The sequence below is a fragment of the Thalassophryne amazonica genome, chromosome 23 (assembly GCF_902500255.1).
Source record: "Thalassophryne amazonica chromosome 23, fThaAma1.1, whole genome shotgun sequence".
Lineage (NCBI taxonomy): Eukaryota > Metazoa > Chordata > Actinopteri > Batrachoidiformes > Batrachoididae > Thalassophryne > Thalassophryne amazonica.
Genome location: NC_047125.1, coordinates 35,024,394 through 35,044,391, shown reverse-complemented (window position 1 = coordinate 35,044,391; position 19,998 = coordinate 35,024,394). Strand labels below are relative to the sequence as shown.

General features: G+C 43.3%; 1 protein-coding gene across 2 annotated transcripts in view; it reads right to left on the bottom strand.

Annotated features, from left to right (window-relative positions):
- Positions 1-11,017: 11,017 nt before the first annotated feature.
- Positions 11,018-19,998, bottom strand: part of LOC117504650 (H-2 class II histocompatibility antigen, E-S beta chain-like) — a 29,093-nt gene continuing 20,112 nt past the window's right edge. For both annotated transcript variants that reach the window (XM_034164149.1, XM_034164150.1), the window contains 4 exons: positions 15,979-16,192; positions 15,835-15,902; positions 15,651-15,764; positions 11,018-12,414 (listed from right to left, as the gene is read on the bottom strand). In XM_034164149.1, coding sequence (XP_034020040.1) covers positions 12,389-12,414; positions 15,651-15,764; positions 15,835-15,902; positions 15,979-16,192 — 422 coding nt within the window. In that variant the 3' untranslated portion in view covers positions 11,018-12,388. The remainder of the gene's footprint in view (positions 12,415-15,650; positions 15,765-15,834; positions 15,903-15,978; positions 16,193-19,998) is intronic.

Sequence of the window (19,998 nt, the reverse complement as noted above, 5' to 3'; positions counted from 1 at the left end):
ATCTCACCCATATTGGCCTCTCTTCATTGGCTTCCTGTTAATTCTAGAATAGAATTTAAAATTCTTCTTCTTACTTATAAGGTTTTGAATAATCAGGTCCCATCTTATCTTAGGGACCTCATAGTACCATATCACCCCAATAGAGCACTTCGCTCTCAGACTGCAGGCTTACTTGTAGTTCCTAGGGTTTGTAAGAGTAGAATGGGAGGCAGAGCCTTCAGCTTTCAGGCTCCTCTCCTGTGGAACCAGCTCCCAATTCAGATCAGGGAGACAGACACCCTCTCTACTTTTAAGATTAGGCTTAAAACTTTCCTTTTTGCTAAAGCTTATAGTTAGGGCTGGATCAGGTGACCCTGAACCATCCCTTAGTTATGCTGCTATAGACTTAGACTGCTGGGGGGTTCCCATGATGCACTGAGTGTTTCTTTCTCTTTTGCTCTGTATGCACCACTCTGCATTTAATCATTAGTGATTGATCTCTGCTCCCCTCCACAGCATGTCTTTTTCCTGGTTCTCTCCCTCAGCCCCAACCAGTCCCAGCAGAAGACTGCCCCTCCCTGAGCCTGGTTCTGCTGGAGGTTTCTTCCTGTTAAAAGGGAGTTTTTCCTTCCCACTGTCGCCAAGTGCTTGCTCATAGGGGGTCGTTTTGACCGTTGGGGTTTTTCTGTAATTATTGTATGGCTTTTGTCTTACAATATAAAGCGCCTTGGGGCAACTGTTTGTTGTGATTTGGCGCTATATAAATAAAATTGATTTGATTTGGTCAACATGAACCTAAAAGTGCCATAATTTCAGTACTGACATAAAATGTTCAACAAGACAGTATTTTAATCTGAATTTCATATTGTAGCTGTTATCATGTGCCAGGGTCTCTCTTGGTTTCTGGAGCACAGAGGTGATGCTGGTATCGTTGGGAAGTGGTGGGGCTGATGGAAGGTTAGTGGTGCAATCAAAGTGTTGTCATGAAAACGCTAATACATCACTTCATCATCATGTCCTGCATTGCTGGGAAAGAGTTCCGGATGGCACCCCTATTAAAAATGCTCCAAACCTATCCTACAAGCTAAACGTTCTTAGAGGACATAAAGAGTGTGTATCCTTGCTCATAATATGCTGGTAAGTTTTAAACATATTCGAAATTGATAATAAATAAGTGTGCATGCTCGTAAAATGCAAAATATCAATTTTTAATAGGGGGTGCCATAAGGAACTCTTACCCAGCGCTGCCCTGAGATCAACCAGAAGAGATGGATCAGGGTGAGGAGTTTGTTTGCAGTAATGAAGTTGTCATGTTGGACCCAGAGATGGAGAAGATCACACCTGTTCAAAAGGTCCCACCATCATGTGTGAAATTCATCCACCAGGACCTCCACACCCTGCAGCTGACTGTGTCTTAGAGAGTGATGCAGCCTCCCGTCCGTATGCAGGGATCCACTCACAGGACTTCAAACACTTCACCATCAATGCTGGTTCTGGCCCAATAACTTTGATCAAACTAAGACAGAACTTTGTCACGGCTGATTTGGAACACTGATTAAAATGTCAGAGGTCAGCAGACATGATGTGTGAACACATGAAGGGTCTCACTGTGTGACTGGCTCATGAAACAATTAAAGCAACGTTACCAAAAGCTTTTAAAGAGCATGTTGGTTACCAGTGTTGCCACAGTTACTTTGAAAAAGTAATCCAATTACTGATTACTCCTTGAAAAAGTAACTTAGTTACTTTACTGATTACTGAATTGTAAAAGTAACTAAGTTAGATTACTAGTTACTTTTTTAGTTACTTTCCCCAGCTCCCGACAACAACCCTCTGCCACCTCAACATGACAATGATACCTGTTTTGCCAAAACTCACTTTATAGTCACCCTTTCTTGACTTCAATGAAAATAAATACTTGTTTTATAAAAAGTAAAATAATCTTTCTTGACCTCATATTTAACTATTGACAGCACTGTAACAGTAAAACCAATTTCTAACCTACATTGTTTATAAATGTAACTATTAAATTCATTCTAGCATTTTTCTAACATTTAAATTCTCTCTAAATATTTTACTTGTCGAAATTAATATTTTAAGTAGTATTAGTAGTTGTAGTAAAAAAGGCTTCAAAACTGGACCTTTAATCTAGGGGTGTTGTAGGGGGGGCACATCCCTCCCCCACGCCCCCATTCCATCTGGATTCGCCCCTGCTTTGGCGTTTGAGCACAAAGAATGGATAACATTTATTTATGCAGAAAACATGACCAGGTTTACAGGTAAGAAAGTTTTATTGCGTTTTCACATCATGTGGTCCTCAGAAAGAGAGTTTAGGTGCATTTGAGTGGAAAATAGTGTTAGTTGTTGACGCGTCGCGGAGGATCAGCTGTTTTTAACGAGCAGATACAGAGCGGCTCAGCTCAGAATTCTAAATAAAGGAGGGAAAAAGTATAAAAATGTCTTTGTAAAGCTCAGTGCAGGTGTGCTGATCACCGCGCTTTAAGAGGTGAGGACGAGTCGAGCAGCTGCAAAAAACCATGGATGAAAAGTTCACAGCTCACTTAAAGTGGGACGTTCAGTCGAACCCCGACCTCCTGCCCACAGACCAAGTTTAATGCTGCTGTCGACCCACAATGAAAAATAATAGTAACGAACAGTGACATGGAGAAGTAACTTTAATCTGATTACTGATTTGGAAAGATTAACGCGTTAGATTACTCGTTACTAAAAAAAGTGGTCAGATTAGAGTAACGCGTTACTAAGTAACACGTTACCGGCATCACTGATGGTAACACAACCTGTGTAACTGCACAGAGACACTTTACAAAAAACAGACAAAAAAAACCCTGGATTCAAGAAGTGATTCATACAAAAACTATTCTGCAAATAACACAGTTAAAGTATTTAGTGGCTGATTCTCCCTCTGGAACAATCAGGTTTATTTCTGATGGTTATGGTGGAAAATGTAGAAACATGTACAGAACACAGATAATTTTTGTTACATATGTTGAAAATGTATTGAAAACACTGTTTAAAGATGTGAAAGTGTTTTATTTCCGTCCTTCACACGGAGCTCTATCGTTGTCTGTAACACATGTTACACCTGATAACTGTATCTTTAAAACATTCAGATATTTGGGGCAGAGCAGAACCTTCAACAAATTCATCTACTGATGTTGGAAGCAGCAGGTGTCCAGAAGACCAGCTGGAGGCACATCAGTGTCAACTGGACCTGGACAGACGTAAAAATATGACTTAAGAGTTTATTTTAGTGAAGTTAATGAGTTTAATATTTTAATGAGGGCTGTATTATTCTGTCACATTACTTCATAGATTATAATGAACTAAAGTTACCCACCTGTTGACCTGCTGTCTGCCTTTAAGGGAAATAAGTTGTGTTCCAAGACCTTTCAACAGAACCTGGACCGGCCTTATCGCCGTGCAGGTCCTGATGCTCCTCAGAACTTTTCAGATTGTTCACTGCTTCCCGTCCGCAACGAGAGTTAAGAAAGGAGCTAAAAATGCTCCTATACATCTTCATGTTGTCTCGTTTGAACTGTAACAGCTGCTGCTTAAAGTCTTAAGTGTTAAACAGTTAACGTGTAAACAAACGCCGGTTCCGGTTCTTACCGGAAGTCTCACCCATAATACACACAAGGCCTCAGAACCAGGTGGATATCTGAGGTTTAAACTCACCGCGGACACCAGGAGATTCGAACCGACGACCTGCTGGACTTCCGGCTCCGCCCATGACTAATGACTTCAGCCAATCACAAGCTGGGAAACACCACAACATGCAGGAGCAGGATGGAGACCCACCTACAGAACCAGAACCTGTAGCACCAGAACCCACAGAAGCAGAACCTGTTTGATTTTGTCCCACGGAGACCTGATCAAACGTGTTCTGTTGTAAATATTTGACTTATTCTGGCGGTGGTTTAGTGATAATAACATAGTGATCCTGTAAGGATCCAGCAGAGGGCGCTGGAGCTGCAGATTCTATCCTGCAGCACCGCTGGTGCGACCAGAAGAATAGACGTTTTTCCAGGTGACAGATGACGCAACAGCAGCTGTGGTTGTGATTGGCTGCTGACTGAAAAATTAAAGTCAAGTGACGGAACTTTCCACAGACGCTGCTCCTATGACTCAATATTAGACTCAGTGTCGCCCTCTGGCGGTAATAACATAATGTTCTGCGAGGAACCAGCAGAGGGCGCTGGAGCTACAGTGATTCTGTCCTGCACGTTGCTGCTGCCGCCAACCAGAAGCTTCTCCTGGTGACAGATGACGCGGCAGCAGCTGTGGCTGTGATTGGCTGCTGACTGAAACATAAAGTCGAGCTTAGGGACTTTTCAAAGACGCTGCTACGTTCAGGTTCATCAGGACAAACTGGTTTGTTTGGAAACTCAGTGCAGAATGAAATTAAAACCTGTTCTTATTCAGCTAAATATTCCAGCAGAGGTGCGACTCTCAAGTCACTCTCAAGTCATGAATCTGCAAATCCCAAGTCAAGTCTCAAGTCATCTTGCAAACAATTGGTGGTCATTATGACTTGGGACTTGCAGATTCATGACTTGAGAGTAGCTTGATGGTGACTTCATCCCACCCCTGTATTTCAGTATATAAAAATTTGTTGATAAAACACTAAATATATTGATTAATATTTAGTTCAGGATTTATCCAAATATTAAAGCTGCCAAAGAAATGAAACACTTTAGAAACGGGTTTCGTGACGTTATGACCCACAGAGGTCTGAACAAACAAATCCGATTATAAATTAAGAGACTCAACACATCTGAGGTTGATGGATTCATGGTTTTCTCTCCAAAAAGTTTCAGAATGACAGGATGTGCATGTGGAGAAAAATGTGAGAAAATTAGATGAGATCAGATCAAATTAAATTAGATAGAACTTCATGAAACTTAACTAAAGTTAAGTCCTCACACAGTTCCACTAATCCTCAGGGACAGATGGCCGGTCAGAGAATGTCCAGGTCCACTTGCCCTCAGATTCTGATGGCGTGCGCGCATAATGTCCGATCACAGCTCTGCCTTCAGCTCACCTTCTGTCATGATTATGGCACATTAGATAGAGAGTCCATTAGCTCCTGAAAATAGCATCTTCTGAGTTTTTCCAATATGAGACATACATCTGCGTGTCCAGGCAGTCTGAAAAAACAGCGTGGTGGAGACAGTCCACGTCCGTCATGATCACAACGGCAGTGAACCAGCATCCTGTGACACAAAGAGCACGTCACCACAATTAGGTTCCAAAACCCCAAAGACTCTGAAAAAGTTAAAGAGTTTCAGGGTGAAGTTTGTCTCCTCTGTAAATCCAAGCATCACTTTGAAAGAAAAGCTCTTGAGTAAATCCTTCAGGTCAGTCCTGATCCACTTTCTTTGGGACTGTCATAATGTCCACATGGCTCTGTGGAAAATGTCTCACATTCCCACACCAGAGACACACACACCTCCAGAAGGACACGGCTGGACCCTCATAGATGAACAACAGCAGCCATGTGGACAGAAGGTGACAATGAAGATGAGTTTGATTTGTGGATGAAAATCTGTTGATGATATAATATAAACTCACATTCTTGATGAAACAACTTCAGGAACAAAAACCAAATGTGCTTTGACCCAACACTCTTGGCATATGCAGTTGTAGAGCCAAATACTGTCAAAGACAGATGATCTTTCACTATATTAAAATGAATGTTACTAAAGTTTAAGGTCGAAGAAGAACAGAGAAGGAATATTAATATTTGTTTAATGAATAGAGAATCTGAAATGATGGAGAGCAGGAAGGTCCCTGGAGGTGATGCACTCAAAAAAATATGAACCGCTGTCTCAACGAAAAAAAAAAAACTGATGCAATCAGGGGCGGTCCTGGAGGCAGGCCGACCGGGCAGCCACCCGGGGTGGCATCGGGGTTTCCCCTCAAATATTGTTCACAAACCAGTCTAAATCTGTGATAGTGAGCACTTCTCCTTTGCTGAGATAATCCATCCCACCTCACAGGTGTGCCATATCAAGATGCTGATTAGACACCATGATTAGTGCACAGGTGTGCCTTAGACTGCCCACAATAAAAGGCCACTCTGAAAGGTGCAGTTTTGTTTTATTGGGGGGGGATACCAGTCAGTATCTGGTGTGACCACCATTTGCCTCATGCAGTGCAACACATCTCCTTCGCATAGAGTTGATCAGGTTGTCAATTGTGGCCTGTGGAATGTTGGTCCACTCCTCTTCAATGGCTGTGCGAAGTTGCTGGATATTAGCAGGAACTGGTACACGCTGTCGTATATGCCGGTCCAGAGCATCCCAAACATGCTCAATGGGTGACATGTCCGGTGAGTATGCCGGCCATGCAAGAACTGGGACATTTTCAGCTTCCAAGAATTGTGTACAGATCCTTGCAACATGGGGCCGTGCATTATCCTGCTGCAACATGAGGTGATGTTCTTGGATGTATGGCACAACAATGGGCCTCAGGATCTCGTCACGATATCTCTGTGCATTCAAAATGCCATCAATAAAATGCACCTGTGTTCTTCGTCCATAACAGACGCCTGCCCATACCATAACCCCACCGCCACCATGGGCCACTCGATCCACAACATTGACATCAGAAAACCGCTCACCCACACGACGCCACACACGCTGTCTGCCATCTGCCCTGGACAGTGTGAACCGGGATTCATCCGTGAAGAGAACACCTCTCCAACATGCCAAACGCCAGTGAATGTGAGCATTTGCCCACTGAAGTCGGTTACAACGACGAACTGGAGTCAGGTCGAGACCCCGATGAGGACGACGAGCATGCAGATGAGCTTCCCTGAGACGGTTTCTGACAGTTTGTGCAGAAATTCTTTGGTTATGCAAACCGATTGTTTCAGCAGCTGTCCGAGTGGCTGGTCTCAGACGATCTTGGAGGTGAACATGCTGGATGTGGAGGTCCTGGGCTGGTGTGGTTACACGTGGTCTGCGGTTGTGAGGCTGGTTGGATGTACTGCCAAATTCTCTGAAACGCCTTTGGAGATGGCTTATGGTAGAGAAATGAACATTCAATACACGAGCAACAGCTCTGGTTGACATTCCTGCTGTCAGCATGCCAACTGCACGCTCCCTCAAATCTTGTGACATCTGTGGCATTGTGCTGTGTGATAAAACTGCACCTTTCAGAGTGGCCTTTTATTGTGGGCAGTCTAAGGCACACCTGTGCACTAATCATGGTGTCTAATCAGCATCTTGATATGGCACACCTGTGAGGTGGGATGGATTATCTCAGCAAAGGAGAAGTGCTCACTATCACAGATTTAGACTGGTTTGTGAACAATATTTGAGGGAAATGGTGATATTGTGTATGTGGAAAAAGTTTTAGATCTTTGAGTTCATCTCATACAAAATGGGAGCAAAACCAAAAGTGCTGCGTTTATATTTTTGTTGAGTGTATGTATTGATTTACGTATTCCGACAGCAGTGAAACGAGACGAGTCATTGGATAAATGCTGGGCTTTGTCCCGCCCATCGGACGCTCAGTGTGTCTGGGGTTCTATGGGGCAGTGGGCGGGCCTCGGCTGGCCCGGATGTTCAGCTTCTGCATGATGATTGGATGATCTGTCTGAGGCTGAATCCCTTTTTGATTGACAGTGAAATGAGCGAATCAGCGATCTTTTGGTGTAAACATCCGTGGGAGCATTTTTTAATTTTCATTCTTTTCTGAGTTGAACCGGAGACTTTCCTAATCGTCTTAGCGGCATTTTCTTTGTTAAAAACGACTAGCGACAAATCCAGCTTCTATTTCTGGTGTTTTTTTGTAGCTGCTTGTGTTTGCAGACTGATTTCTATCACTCTTTCTGACTTCTATCTCAGTTTCTGACTTCTATCACTCTTTCTGACTTCTATCTCAGTTTCTGACTTCTATCACTCTTTCTGTCTTCTATCTCAGTTTTTGTTCCTACTGAGCAGCGGGTGCTGCTGAGCTCCTCCACCGTCACAAAGCGCTCACAGGCGGACAAACTTCACACGAGCCTCGCGCCAGTCCCAGCTAGCGAGCTAGCTAGGTAGCAAGCTGCACATAATGGCAGACAGTTTGAATGTTGTTGTGGATTTTGGTGAAGCCATTTGATAGTCTTCCTTACGAAGAAGCCGTGGCTGCTGTCATGGCTTCAGCTCTCAATGGTTTGCAGGCCAAAGTTAAAGCAACAGCCCCCAGGTCAATGTTTGTGCATTGCTCTGCTCACAGACTGAATCTGGTTCTGTCTCAGGGGGCTAAATGCAGAATATTTTTTGCATCACTCTCTGGGTTTGTCACATTTTTCTCTAAATCCACAAAGAGGATGTCTTTTCTTGAGTCTGCAGGCTGCTCAAGGTTGCCCAGAAACGCTCCTACTGGATGGACTTTCACATCACGGATAGTGAGCACTGTGGAAAACAGTTATGATGCCTCCTGCAAACTTTTGTATATAGACTGTTTTCCTCTTAGTTCTTTTTCACTTCTTGTTATTTATGACAAATTTTTGTGGTTTGCCATTTTTGCCTTTAAAGAGTGTTAACTTCTTCACTTGTTGCTTCCTGTTACTTATGATACACAATAGTGTTTATTTCTTCTTATGTGTACATTAATGGGTATAGAATTTACCTCTGTCGTTAGTTCATTTATTTATGATACATGATTGCGTTTTACCATTTTTGCCACTTTAATGTATAGTTTTTTTGTACATTTTTTGTCACTTCATGGTATTCTGTAATATACAGATTAAGTTCTTTTGTTATTTATATGGTGCGACTTTAATGGAGGTTTAAGTCTTGTTCATTATGGTGAATGTTACTCTATGATAATGCAAAGTGCACTCTGTTGGTAAAACTGAATGACTTGTGCAATATTTTGACCATCAGGTGGCGCTGTAGTGCAGTTGTGCTTTCTTAAATACCTGTACTGTACATAGTTGTAATGTGAAGTCACTGAGTCTTTTGTTTATGTTCAAAAACTTTATTGAATTATTATTGTTTATCTTTGTATTTTATTGCAGTAGACATTAAAACCGAAAATTTGTTCTTGAAAATAGCTGTTGTGAGTTAATTTGTGGGATTGTGGGTATTCTGGACGAAGTTAGTGTTTTCATGGGTGGTGGGACGGAGGGAGGTGGTGGCCACGTTAGGGTGCGTGGGGGGGGGGGGGCACACAGGGGGTTTCGCCCGGGGAGTAAATCACTCTAGGACCGCCACTGGATGCAACAATTTGCATAGATTTTTTAAAAAACTTTTTCAACTTAACTAATGTTATTTAAACTCAACTAGAGAAGTTTTGTGGCATTAACTCAGTTGAATGTTGAAATAACTTAAAAAAAAAATCTATGCAAATTGTTACGTCAGTTTTTCTCGTTGAGACAGTGGTTCATTTTTTAGTGTACGAGGATCATTTTAAAAGAAGAGTTGAATGACTTTATCTTAACACATATTTATGATGTACTGAAATCTTCTGGTGTGTATTAACTGAAAAAAGTTTGCAGCTTGTCAATCTAGTAAATCCATCGATCAAACAAAGAGTAGAATAAGAGGAACTGTTTTGTATTTATTTACACTTAGAGTTTGGTCTGAATTTTAAATTTATGAAACTGTTGTAAAATTTACATTTTTATCAAAACTGCATTAATTTGATGGAATTTAAAATTTATAACAGATGAGAAGCTTTTTTAAAATCATTGAAATATAGCTTGGACACGATACATCCTGAAAATGGTAGAAGTCCTTTCCAATGAGTGACTGACTTCACACTGTTATAGTACATGAAGTTGGAATAATATGTATGATTTTGTTTCATGAGAGCACACATTTTTACAAAAATATGACCCTCTGGAACATTTTGATAGAAAATAATCTCCAGTCTTGGATGTAGGAGTGCACATCAACTGGAAAATACCTTTATTTTGAGAGATGCTGTGACAAGTTTATGCAAAATATGCAGTTTAAACTCAGTTTTTATGAAAAGATAGATTTATTTGTATTTTTGTAAGTCAACAAACCCCTAAAAAGCTTTTTTTTTTTTTTAAATATTAAAATATATTAAAAAATATTCCATCTAGAAGGAAAGTTATCCCCAAACCTCATGCATAGGCTAATTCCTATATTTGGCTGACTTTCTGTTGAATTTATGTTCATTAGTCACAAGTAAGTTTTTTTCTAAAGAGTACGACCCAGTGAACCTTTTGGTACCTGTAAAAAATTGTTTGTGGTGGGGCGCAGTGTTACCCCCTCAGCTCCTGGCTGATGACCCTCGCCTGTGCAGGTCGCCTGTGCAGGTCACCTGTGCAGGTCCACTGTGCTTCTCCTGGTGACAAATGACGCAGCAGCAGCTGCGGCTGTGATTGGCTGCTGACTGAAAACAAAGTCGAGCACTGGGACTTTCCACAGATGCTGCTGAGTTCAGGGTCATCAGGACAAACTGGTTTGTTTGGAAACTCAGTGCTGAATCCAGTGAACCTGAACTCTTCTTCAGCAACATATTTAAATATACAACAATTATTTGATTAAACATTAAATATATTGAAGAATATAAACCTTTATTTTATTTTTTTTACATTAAATTCACCTAAAGATCCTGGATCCAGTGGGTCTGAGTCCTGGTCCTCAGATCCAGACTGGGATGTCCCGGGTGCAGCCCCAGGAAAGTACCTAGAACATGTGACAGGAACTACCAGAGGTCTGACTGGCCTCATCCCTGAGACTGTGGACCAGGAACTATGACCCAGTGAGTTCCTGTTCTCACACATTAAAGGAGAGCGGGTCAGACCCGGGTCACATGACTATGATGTGACGTGTCGTACACACACAGACTTTAACGTTTTACACGATGAATCCTGTCGTCTGTAACCATGACGATCAGCCGGCGGTTAAATTCAATGAACATGACATTTTTTTTTACGTGTTCGTTACCTCTGACCTCACTGTGGGTTTTTGGAGACCTTTGACACATTAAATGTACCACAAACAGACATAAATCCTAATCCGGATTAAATCTTTAAATAAAACCAGCGTCAGTTTTGTGTTGGTTTATTGAAGTTAAAAACGTCCCACTCCAGCAGAAACACACCGATTTAACAATCAGAAGAAGAAATTCATTCAATAACTCATTATTATCATTTTAAATGGTTTGTACTATTTGTAAAATCATGATTAAATGTTCTTCTGAGTTTTTAGATGAAGAAGATTTGATTTGAACCTGATCAGCAGTGAATCCATTTAAGTTCTGACATTCTGAAAGTTTAAGAACCGAAGAGAAAAATCTGACTTCAGGATGAGTGAACATCTCAGTGACTGAACAGAAAGAAGGCGTCAGGCAGCTTCACACTCTCAAAAACATCTTCTGAAAGAAAGAAAACAAATCAGATCAATGATGTCATATCAACTCTGACCACCAGGGGCAGCACTGAGAACAATGCTGCTGAACTCAGAAGGAAATCAGTCCATCATCAGTGAACGAGAGTGTAATCCCAAAGCCCCGTGGGTAAGGGTTTAGGGCGGTCCTACAGTGACATCATCATCAAGAACGTGCTCATGCAGACATACTGAACCCTCAAATAACTGCAGCAAAATTTAAAAAATAAATCAAAACTTAAAAAGTGCCCCCCCCACCCCCATGAATCAGATTTATGTCCATTTATAGTTTTATTTATAGTTTTTACATTAACAATTGAACAAATATTGGTGTTTGTGTTTTTGAACTCTCAGCCTTGTGATTTCAGACGCCAATGAGGTCTGTAAGGGGTCAGAGGTCAGATTGGGTTATATCATTGATTGTTTTTTCCCTGAAAACCAGTCAGAACCAGTTTGTAATGATCCATAAAGATTCACTGGTTCAAAATGATTCTAGGTCCACCTTAAATCTGGTCTCAGTCCAGCCTGAAAACTTGTTCAAAATGTCCATTAACTAATAAAAAAAACTATATTGAAAGCTGTGATGTCTAAATTAATCACAATGTGACCTAAAGGGGGCGCTGACCTGCTGACGTTCTCAAACTTTTGATTCAGACTCAATTAAAGTATTTTAAAATGGTTTAAACTGGTTTGGTGTGTTCTCAGAGGAAATCACTTCATTATTAAAATAAGTTTAATTTTTGTGACTTTAAAACTGAGACGTTCAATGTCCTCTTGCAGAGTCTGTATTTTAAGTTTCAGTTGATAAACTTTGTGAATGTGTGAAATGAAACCTATCAGACTGTGATGGAGGTTGGATGGACCTGGATCAGGTTTGAAACAGACACACTGTCAAAGTGCAGATACATCAGAGAAGATTTAAGCAGAAAAACAGGTCAGCCGGTCCAGCAGGTGGCAGCACTCACAGCGTGCTGCACAAAGACACAATCCAGCAGACTGAAGGAGGCTTTTCCTCCATCAGAACTCCAACATCAGTTTGTAGGGACCAGAATCCGACCTGGATCAAAGAGAAGAAGAGAAAAGGACCCCATTATGACATCATCATCAGCACCATCATGATCACCACCTTCATCATCACATCTTCATCTCAAACATATTCACTCATTTTTGGAACTCGCTTATTCCAGTTCAGGGTCTCAGGGCTGTCCCAGTCCATCCCAGCGGGTGTTGGGAAAAAGGCGGGACTGACCCTGGACAAGTCACCAGTCTGTGTCAGGACCCCAGACATAGTCAGCTGTCTTCACTGATCACAGTGAAGAGAGTTTTACATCTCCATGGACTGAAAGGTTGCTGACCAAGAAAGAAGCTTCTGCTCCAAAAGCAACACCTTCAAACGAGACTGAAATTTGCAGCTGCCCACATGGACAAGTTTTATGGTCAGATGAGACAAAGATTGAGCTATTTGTCTACAATAATAAGACATATTGTTTATTGTTTGCTTGGATCCCCATTAGCTACTCTTTGAGGTCCAACAGACTTACAAATATAGTAAATCAAAAATACATTCAAAAAAATATATAAAAATAAATTAAAATAAAAATCATATCAAATCAAATTAATCATCATCTATATATGTTGAATAGGTTGACTCAGATTACTCATATACCAATAAATACTGTTTCAGAGGTTTTTTAAAGAAACATTCATTTGCACTGAGTTTAATATGATCCGTATGTTTGGAGGAGTAAAGGTGAGGCTTTCAAACCTGAGAACAATGTACCAACTATCTGAGGCTGTTTTTCTGTCAGTGGTCCTGGTGCACAAACGGGTCTAAACTGGTTTCAATGTTTTAATATGGACCCATAAGTGGAATAAAGTAGTTCTGACCTGTGTGAACTAATCTAAAGTGGCTTCAGTGTTCCGACGCCGTTGTATATGGAACCCTAACTTTTTAATGATATGAAATAAAAACTTACTATTTATTTACCATTTCAGTAAAAAACTAAATGGACTGCATTTATATTGCGCTTTTCCATCTGCATCAGATGCTCAAAGTACTTTACAATAATGCCTCACATTCACCCCAATGTCAGGGTGCTGCCATACAAGGTGCTCACTACACACCAGGAGCAATAGGGGATTAAAGGCCTTGCCCAAGGGCCCTTATTGATTTTCCAGTCAGGCGGGGATTTGAACCCATGATCTTCTGGTCTCAAGCCCAACACCTTAACCACTAGACCATCACCTCCCCAAAAGTTAACTCCGCGGACTTTCGAGCCCACCATCCACCATCTTTGTACTCCTCATAGAAGCAGTGTGATGACATGCACAATGTGAGTGTCCAATCAGAATTGGTTCACCGTCACATGGTTTTCTAATATCCAATCGTAGGGCAGAGCAGTCTCACATGGTATCCCAAAGATTGTTTGTAGAAGCAATGTGAATGCTGTCTGAATAGCCCCCTGGCTGCTGGCTTCATGCGTAAAAGCGCAGCATTGCGCATATGAATGAAGGAGATCAGCGTAAGAGGGTCTCATACAACCTCACGTGGTCGACCAAAGAGTGTCACTGAGAGAAATGATTCACTACTTGGCCAGGGAATATTGTTGAATAAGCCTCTCTTGCTCTCACTCGTAAAGTGCCGTTTACAGAAATAAAAAGTTTGTGTTATAACCCTTTGTGTAATAGCAAACAGAAATTGCTTTGAGATGTGGCATAAAGACAAAACGCATAGACCATTTTGTATATATTGTTCAAAATGTGCATTTGTGTTTATTGTTAGAACCTTAATTTTGTAAATTATTTTGTACAACTAACTTTATAAAGTGTCAAAATAGTTTATTATAGTTTGCTGTGTGTTTTGAATAAATGTGTGTGAAAATGATTTTTCCACTTTAGTTTTTCTTTTCTTATTTCTTATTGTAAACCTTTTTTACACTTATAAACACCACTATAGCATATATATATTCTGAAAGTACAGGTTGTCCTGAAAAAAGAGACATACCACTTGATTGTGGGATGCAGGATGAGCTTTTAACAGCAATAATAAAACATTTATGCTAGGCGAGTGAACTGTCCAAAAAATGCCCTCGGACCCCAGAGGGTTAATATAGATCCATAAGTGGAATAAAGTAGTTCTGACTGGTGTAAATCGGTCTAAAGTGGTTTCAGTGTCTTAATGTGGATCAATACGTGTAATAAAGTAGTTGTGACTGGTGCAAACCGGTCTAAATTTTTTAATATAGATCCATAAGTGTAATAAAGTAGTTCTGACTGGTGCAAACCGGTCTAAATTTTTTAATATGGATCCATAAGTGGAATAAAGTAGTTCTGACTGGTGCAAACCGGTCTCAACGTTTTAATATGGATCCATAAGTGGAATAAAGTAGTTCTGACTGGTGCAAACTGCTCTCAACATTTTAATATGGATCCATAAGTGGAATAAAGTAGTTCTGACTGGTGCAAACCGGTCTAAATTTTTTAATATGGATCCATAAGTGGAATAAAGTAGTTCTGACTGGTGCAAACCTGTTCTAAATTTTTTAATATGGATCCATAAGTGGAATAAAGTAGTTCTGACTGGTGCAAACTGGTCTCAATGTTTTAATATGGATCCATAAGTGTAATAAAGTAGTTCTGACTGGTGCAAACTTGTTCTAATTTTTTTAATATGGATCCATAAGTGTAATAAAGTAGTTCTGACTGGTGCAAACTGGTCTCAATGTTTTAATATGGATCCATAAGTGTAATAAAGTAGTTCTGACTGGTGCAAACTTGTTCTAATTTTTTTAATATGGATCCATAAGTGTAATAAAGTAGTTCTGACTGGTGCAAACCTGTTCTAAATTTTTTAATATGGATCCATAAGTGTAATAAAGTAGTTCTGACTGGTGCAAACCCGTTCTAAATTTTTTAATATGGATCCATAAGTGGAATAAAGTAGTTCTGACTGGTGCAAACTGGTCTAAATTTTTTAATATGGATCCATAAGTGGAATAAAGTAGTTCTGACTTGTGCAAACCGGTATAAGTTTTTTAATATGGATCCATAAGTGGAATAAAGTAGTTCTGACTGGTGCAAACCCGTTCTAATAATATGGATCCATAAGTGGAATAAAGTAGTTCTGACTGGTGCAAACCCGTTCTAATAATATGGATCCATAAGTGGAATAGAGTAGTTGTAACTGGTCTAAACTGGTTTCAATGTTTTGATATGGATCTATAATTGGAATAAAGTTGCTCTGACCGGTGTGAACTGGTCTAAACTGGTTTTGATGAGGTGTGGTCTGCTGACCGTTGGCCTTCCTCTTGTAGTAGATGAATCCAGCCAGAGATAAGATCAGACCCAGGATCAGTCCTGACGCTCCGATGGCGATCTTGTTCCTCTCAGACTCGGGCAGAGACGGGTCTGTGGACAGATGATGAGGTCAGAGGTCATGCAGACAGACAGACAGACGTCCAGACACACAGGTACTCACTCCAGTCTTTGATCAGAGGCTCTTTGAGGCTGGCATGCTCCACCACACAGGAGATCTTTTCTCCAGACCTTCAACACACCAACAGCTCACAGTTACAGTCTGACCCCCCACACTGACCCCCCACAGAACCAGACCTGGACTCACCTGGGCGTGTACTCCAGGTGGGAGTGGACCTGGTAGTACCAATCGCCGTCTGCCAGCTCTTCAGTGGACGTGACCTCAGAGGTGACCTCGTGTCCGTCTCGCTGCCAGCTCACACGGATTTGTTTGGGGTAGAAGTCGTAGACGCTGCACACCAGCATGGAGGGATGTTTACCACCAGGGGGCGTCATGGATCTCAGTCTGACATAAGGCTCAACTGAAATAAAAACAATTTTACACAAGAGTCATCATGAAATGACATATCCCCCCCAGTCCCCACAAATCCACAATCGACTGGTGTCCCGGATCACCCAAGTACAGCTTTATTCTAAATATGAATGAAATTGGTCAACTGGTTCTTGAGATATCACGCTAACAAGCAAAAACGGACGGACATGCTGATCACCATATCTCCCATATTTCACACCAGAGGGACAACAATTATAATCTAATGTCTGACTTTGTTGAAGTCCACAGAGTTCAAATCCAATGTGTTCTGATTCAGCGTCTTCATCAGGGTGCACATGTCCATGAAGACGACCTGAGGCCTTACAGGGCCCCGAGGCCGGTTGTTAGTGCCGGTGTCACAGACTGAACCGTCCCACCCCAAAAATCAGTCCGCCCTGCCTTCACTGCGCGTGCATCATTAGCCACGATTCACCGATTATCAACTAGTTTCTGCTTCAAACTGCCTCCAGTCGTCATCTGTCTCAGTCAGTGGTGGGCACAGCTAACCAAAAAGTTAGCTTTGATAACCGCCAATCAGCTAACTGAAAAGTTATCTTTTATAACGCTAAACTGATAAACCACTAAAAAACAAAGGTATCAGAAGCTACAGCTGACTGATAACTTTCAGTATTGTCTCCAGTACACTCTCAGCTACTGACAAGCCGATTCAAGCCCTTCTGACTGGATGAAAGACGATAACAAACCCAAACACAACCTGCTGAGGATCCAGCTGTAACCGTAAATATGAACTCATTCTCTTTTAACAAAGAGGAACAGGTCTGAGTGAGGACGGAACAGGTCTGAGTGAGGACGGAACAGGTCTGAGTGAGGAAGGGACAGGTCTGAGTGAGGAAGGGACAGGTCTGAGTGAGGACGGAACAGGTCTGAGTGAGGACGGAACAGGTCTGAGTGAGGACGGAACAGGTCTGAGTGAGGAAGGGACAGGTCTGAGTGAGGACGGAACAGGTCTGAGTGAGGACGGAACAGGTCTGAGTGAGGACGGAACAGGTCTGAGTGAGGAAGGGACAGGTCTGAGTGAGGACGGAACAGGTCTGAGTGAGGAAGGGACAGGTCTGAGTGAGGACGGGACAGGTCTGAGTGAGGACGGGACAGGTCTGAGTGAGGACGGCACAGGTCTGAGTGAGGACGGCACAGGTCTGAGTGAGGAAGGGACAGGTCTGAGTGAGGAAGGGACAGGTCTGAGTGAGGACGGAACAGGTCTGAGTGAGGACGGAACAGGTCTGAGTGAGGACGGAACAGGTCTGAGTGAGGACGGCACAGGTCTGAGTGAGGACGGAACAGGTCTGAGTGAGGAAGGGACAGGTCTGAGTGAGGACGGGACAGGTCTGAGTGAGGAAGGGACAGGTCTGAGTGAGGAAGGGACAGGTCTGAGTGAGGACGGAACAGGTCTGAGTGAGGAAGGGACAGGTCTGAGTGAGGAAGGGACAGGTCTGAGTGAGGAAGGGACAGGTCTGAGTGAGGACGGAACAGGTCTGAGTGAGGAAGGGACAGGTCTGAGTGAGGACGGAACAGGTCTGAGTGAGGACGGCACAGGTCTGAGTGAGGACGGAACAGGTCTGAGTGAGGAAGGGACAGGTCTGAGTGAGGACGGGACAGGTCTGAGTGAGGAAGGAACAGGTCTGAGTGAGGACGGGACAGGTCTGAGTGAGGACGGGACAGGTCTGAGTGAGGACGGAACAGGTCTGAGGGAGGACGGAACAGGTCTGAGGGAGGACGGGACAGGTCTGAGTGAGGACGGGACAGGTCTGAGTGACAACGGAACAGGTCTGAGTGAGGACGGGACAGGTCAGAGTGAGGACGGGACAGGTCTGAGTGAGGAAGGGACAGGTCTGAGTGAGGACGGCACAGGTCTGAGTGAGGACGGGACAGGTCAGAGTGAGGACGGGACAGGTCAGAGTGAGGACGGGACAGGTCTGAGTGAGGAAGGGACAGGTCTGAGTGAGGAAGGGACAGGTCTGAGTGAGGACGGGACAGGTCTGAGTGAGGACGGAACAGGTCTGAGTGAGGAAGGGACAGGTCTGAGTGAGGAAGGGACAGGTCTGAGTGAGGACGGAACAGGTCTGAGTGAGGAAGGGACAGGTCTGAGTGAGGACGGGACAGGTCTGAGTGAGGACGGAACAGGTCTGAGTGAGGACGGAACAGGTCTGAGTGAGGAAGGGACAGGTCTGAGTGAGGAAGGGACAGGTCTGAGTGAGGACGGGACAGGTCTGAGTGAGGAAGGGACAGGTCTGAGTGAGGAAGGGACAGGTCTGAGTGAGGACGGAACAGGTCTGAGTGAGGAAGGGACAGGTCTGAGTGAGGACGGAACAGGTCTGAGTGAGGACGGCACAGGTCTGAGTGAGGAAGGGACAGGTCTGAGTGAGGAAGGGACAGGTCTGAGTGAGGAAGGGACAGGTCTGAGTGAGGACGGAACAGGTCTGAGTGAGGAAGGGACAGGTCTGAGTGAGGATGGAACAGGTCTGAGTGAGGACGGGACAGGTCTGAGTGAGGACGGGACAGGTCTGAGTGAGGACGGAACAGGTCTGAGTGAGGAAGGGACAGGTCTGAGTGAGGACGGAACAGGTCTGAGTGAGGACGGCACAGGTCTGAGTGAGGACGGAACAGGTCTGAGTGAGGAAGGGACAGGTCTGAGTGAGGACGGGACAGGTCTGAGTGAGGAAGGAACAGGTCTGAGTGAGGACGGAACAGGTCTGAGTGAGGACGGGACAGGTCTGAGTGAGGACGGGACAGGTCTGAGTGAGGACGGGACAGGTCTGAGTGACAACGGAACAGGTCTGAGTGAGGACGGGACAGGTCAGAGTGAGGACGGGACAGGTCTGAGTGAGGACGGGACAGGTCTGAGTGAGGAAGGGACAGGTCTGAGTGAGGACGGCACAGGTCTGAGTGAGGACGGGACAGGTCTGAGTGAGGACAGGACATGTCAGAGTGAGGACGGGACAGGTCAGAGTGAGGACGGGACAGGTCTGAGTGAGGGAAGCAAGAATTCTATCTCTCACAGACCTGTTAATTTTTCTTTAAGAAGCCCTCTTATTCTGCACTCTTTACCTGTATTAATTGCACCTGTTTGAACTTGTTACCTGTATAAAAGACACCTGTTCACACACTCAATCAATCACACTCCAACCTGTCCACCATAGCCAAGACCAAAGAGCTGTCTAAGGACACCTGGGACAAAACTGTAGACGTGCACAAGGCTGGGATGGACTACAGGACAACAGGCAAGCAGCTTGGTAGAAGACAACAACTGTTATGATTATTTATTAGAAAGTGGAAGAAACACAAGATGACTGTCAATCTCCCTCGGTCTGGGATTCCATGCAAGATCTCACTTTGTGGGGTAAGGATGATTCTGAGAAAGCTCAGAACTACACAGGAGGACCTGGTCAATGACCTGAAGAGAGCTGGGACCACAGTCACAAAGATTACATTAGTAACACATGATGCTGTCATGGTTTAAAATCCTGCAGGGCAGCAAGGTCCCCCTGCTCAAGCCAGCACATGTCCAGGCCCATTTGAAGTTCACCAGTGACCATCTGGATGATCCAGAGGAGGCATGGGAGAAAGTCATGTGGTCAGATGAGACCAGAATAGAGCTTTTTGGAATCAACTCCACTTACCATGTTTAGAGGATGAGAACAACCCCAAGAAAACCATCCCAACTGTGAAGCACGGGGGTGGAAACATCATACTCTGGGGGTGCTCTTCTACAAAGGGGACAGGACGACTGCACCGTATTGAAGGGAGGATGGATGGGGTCATGTATTGTGAGATTTT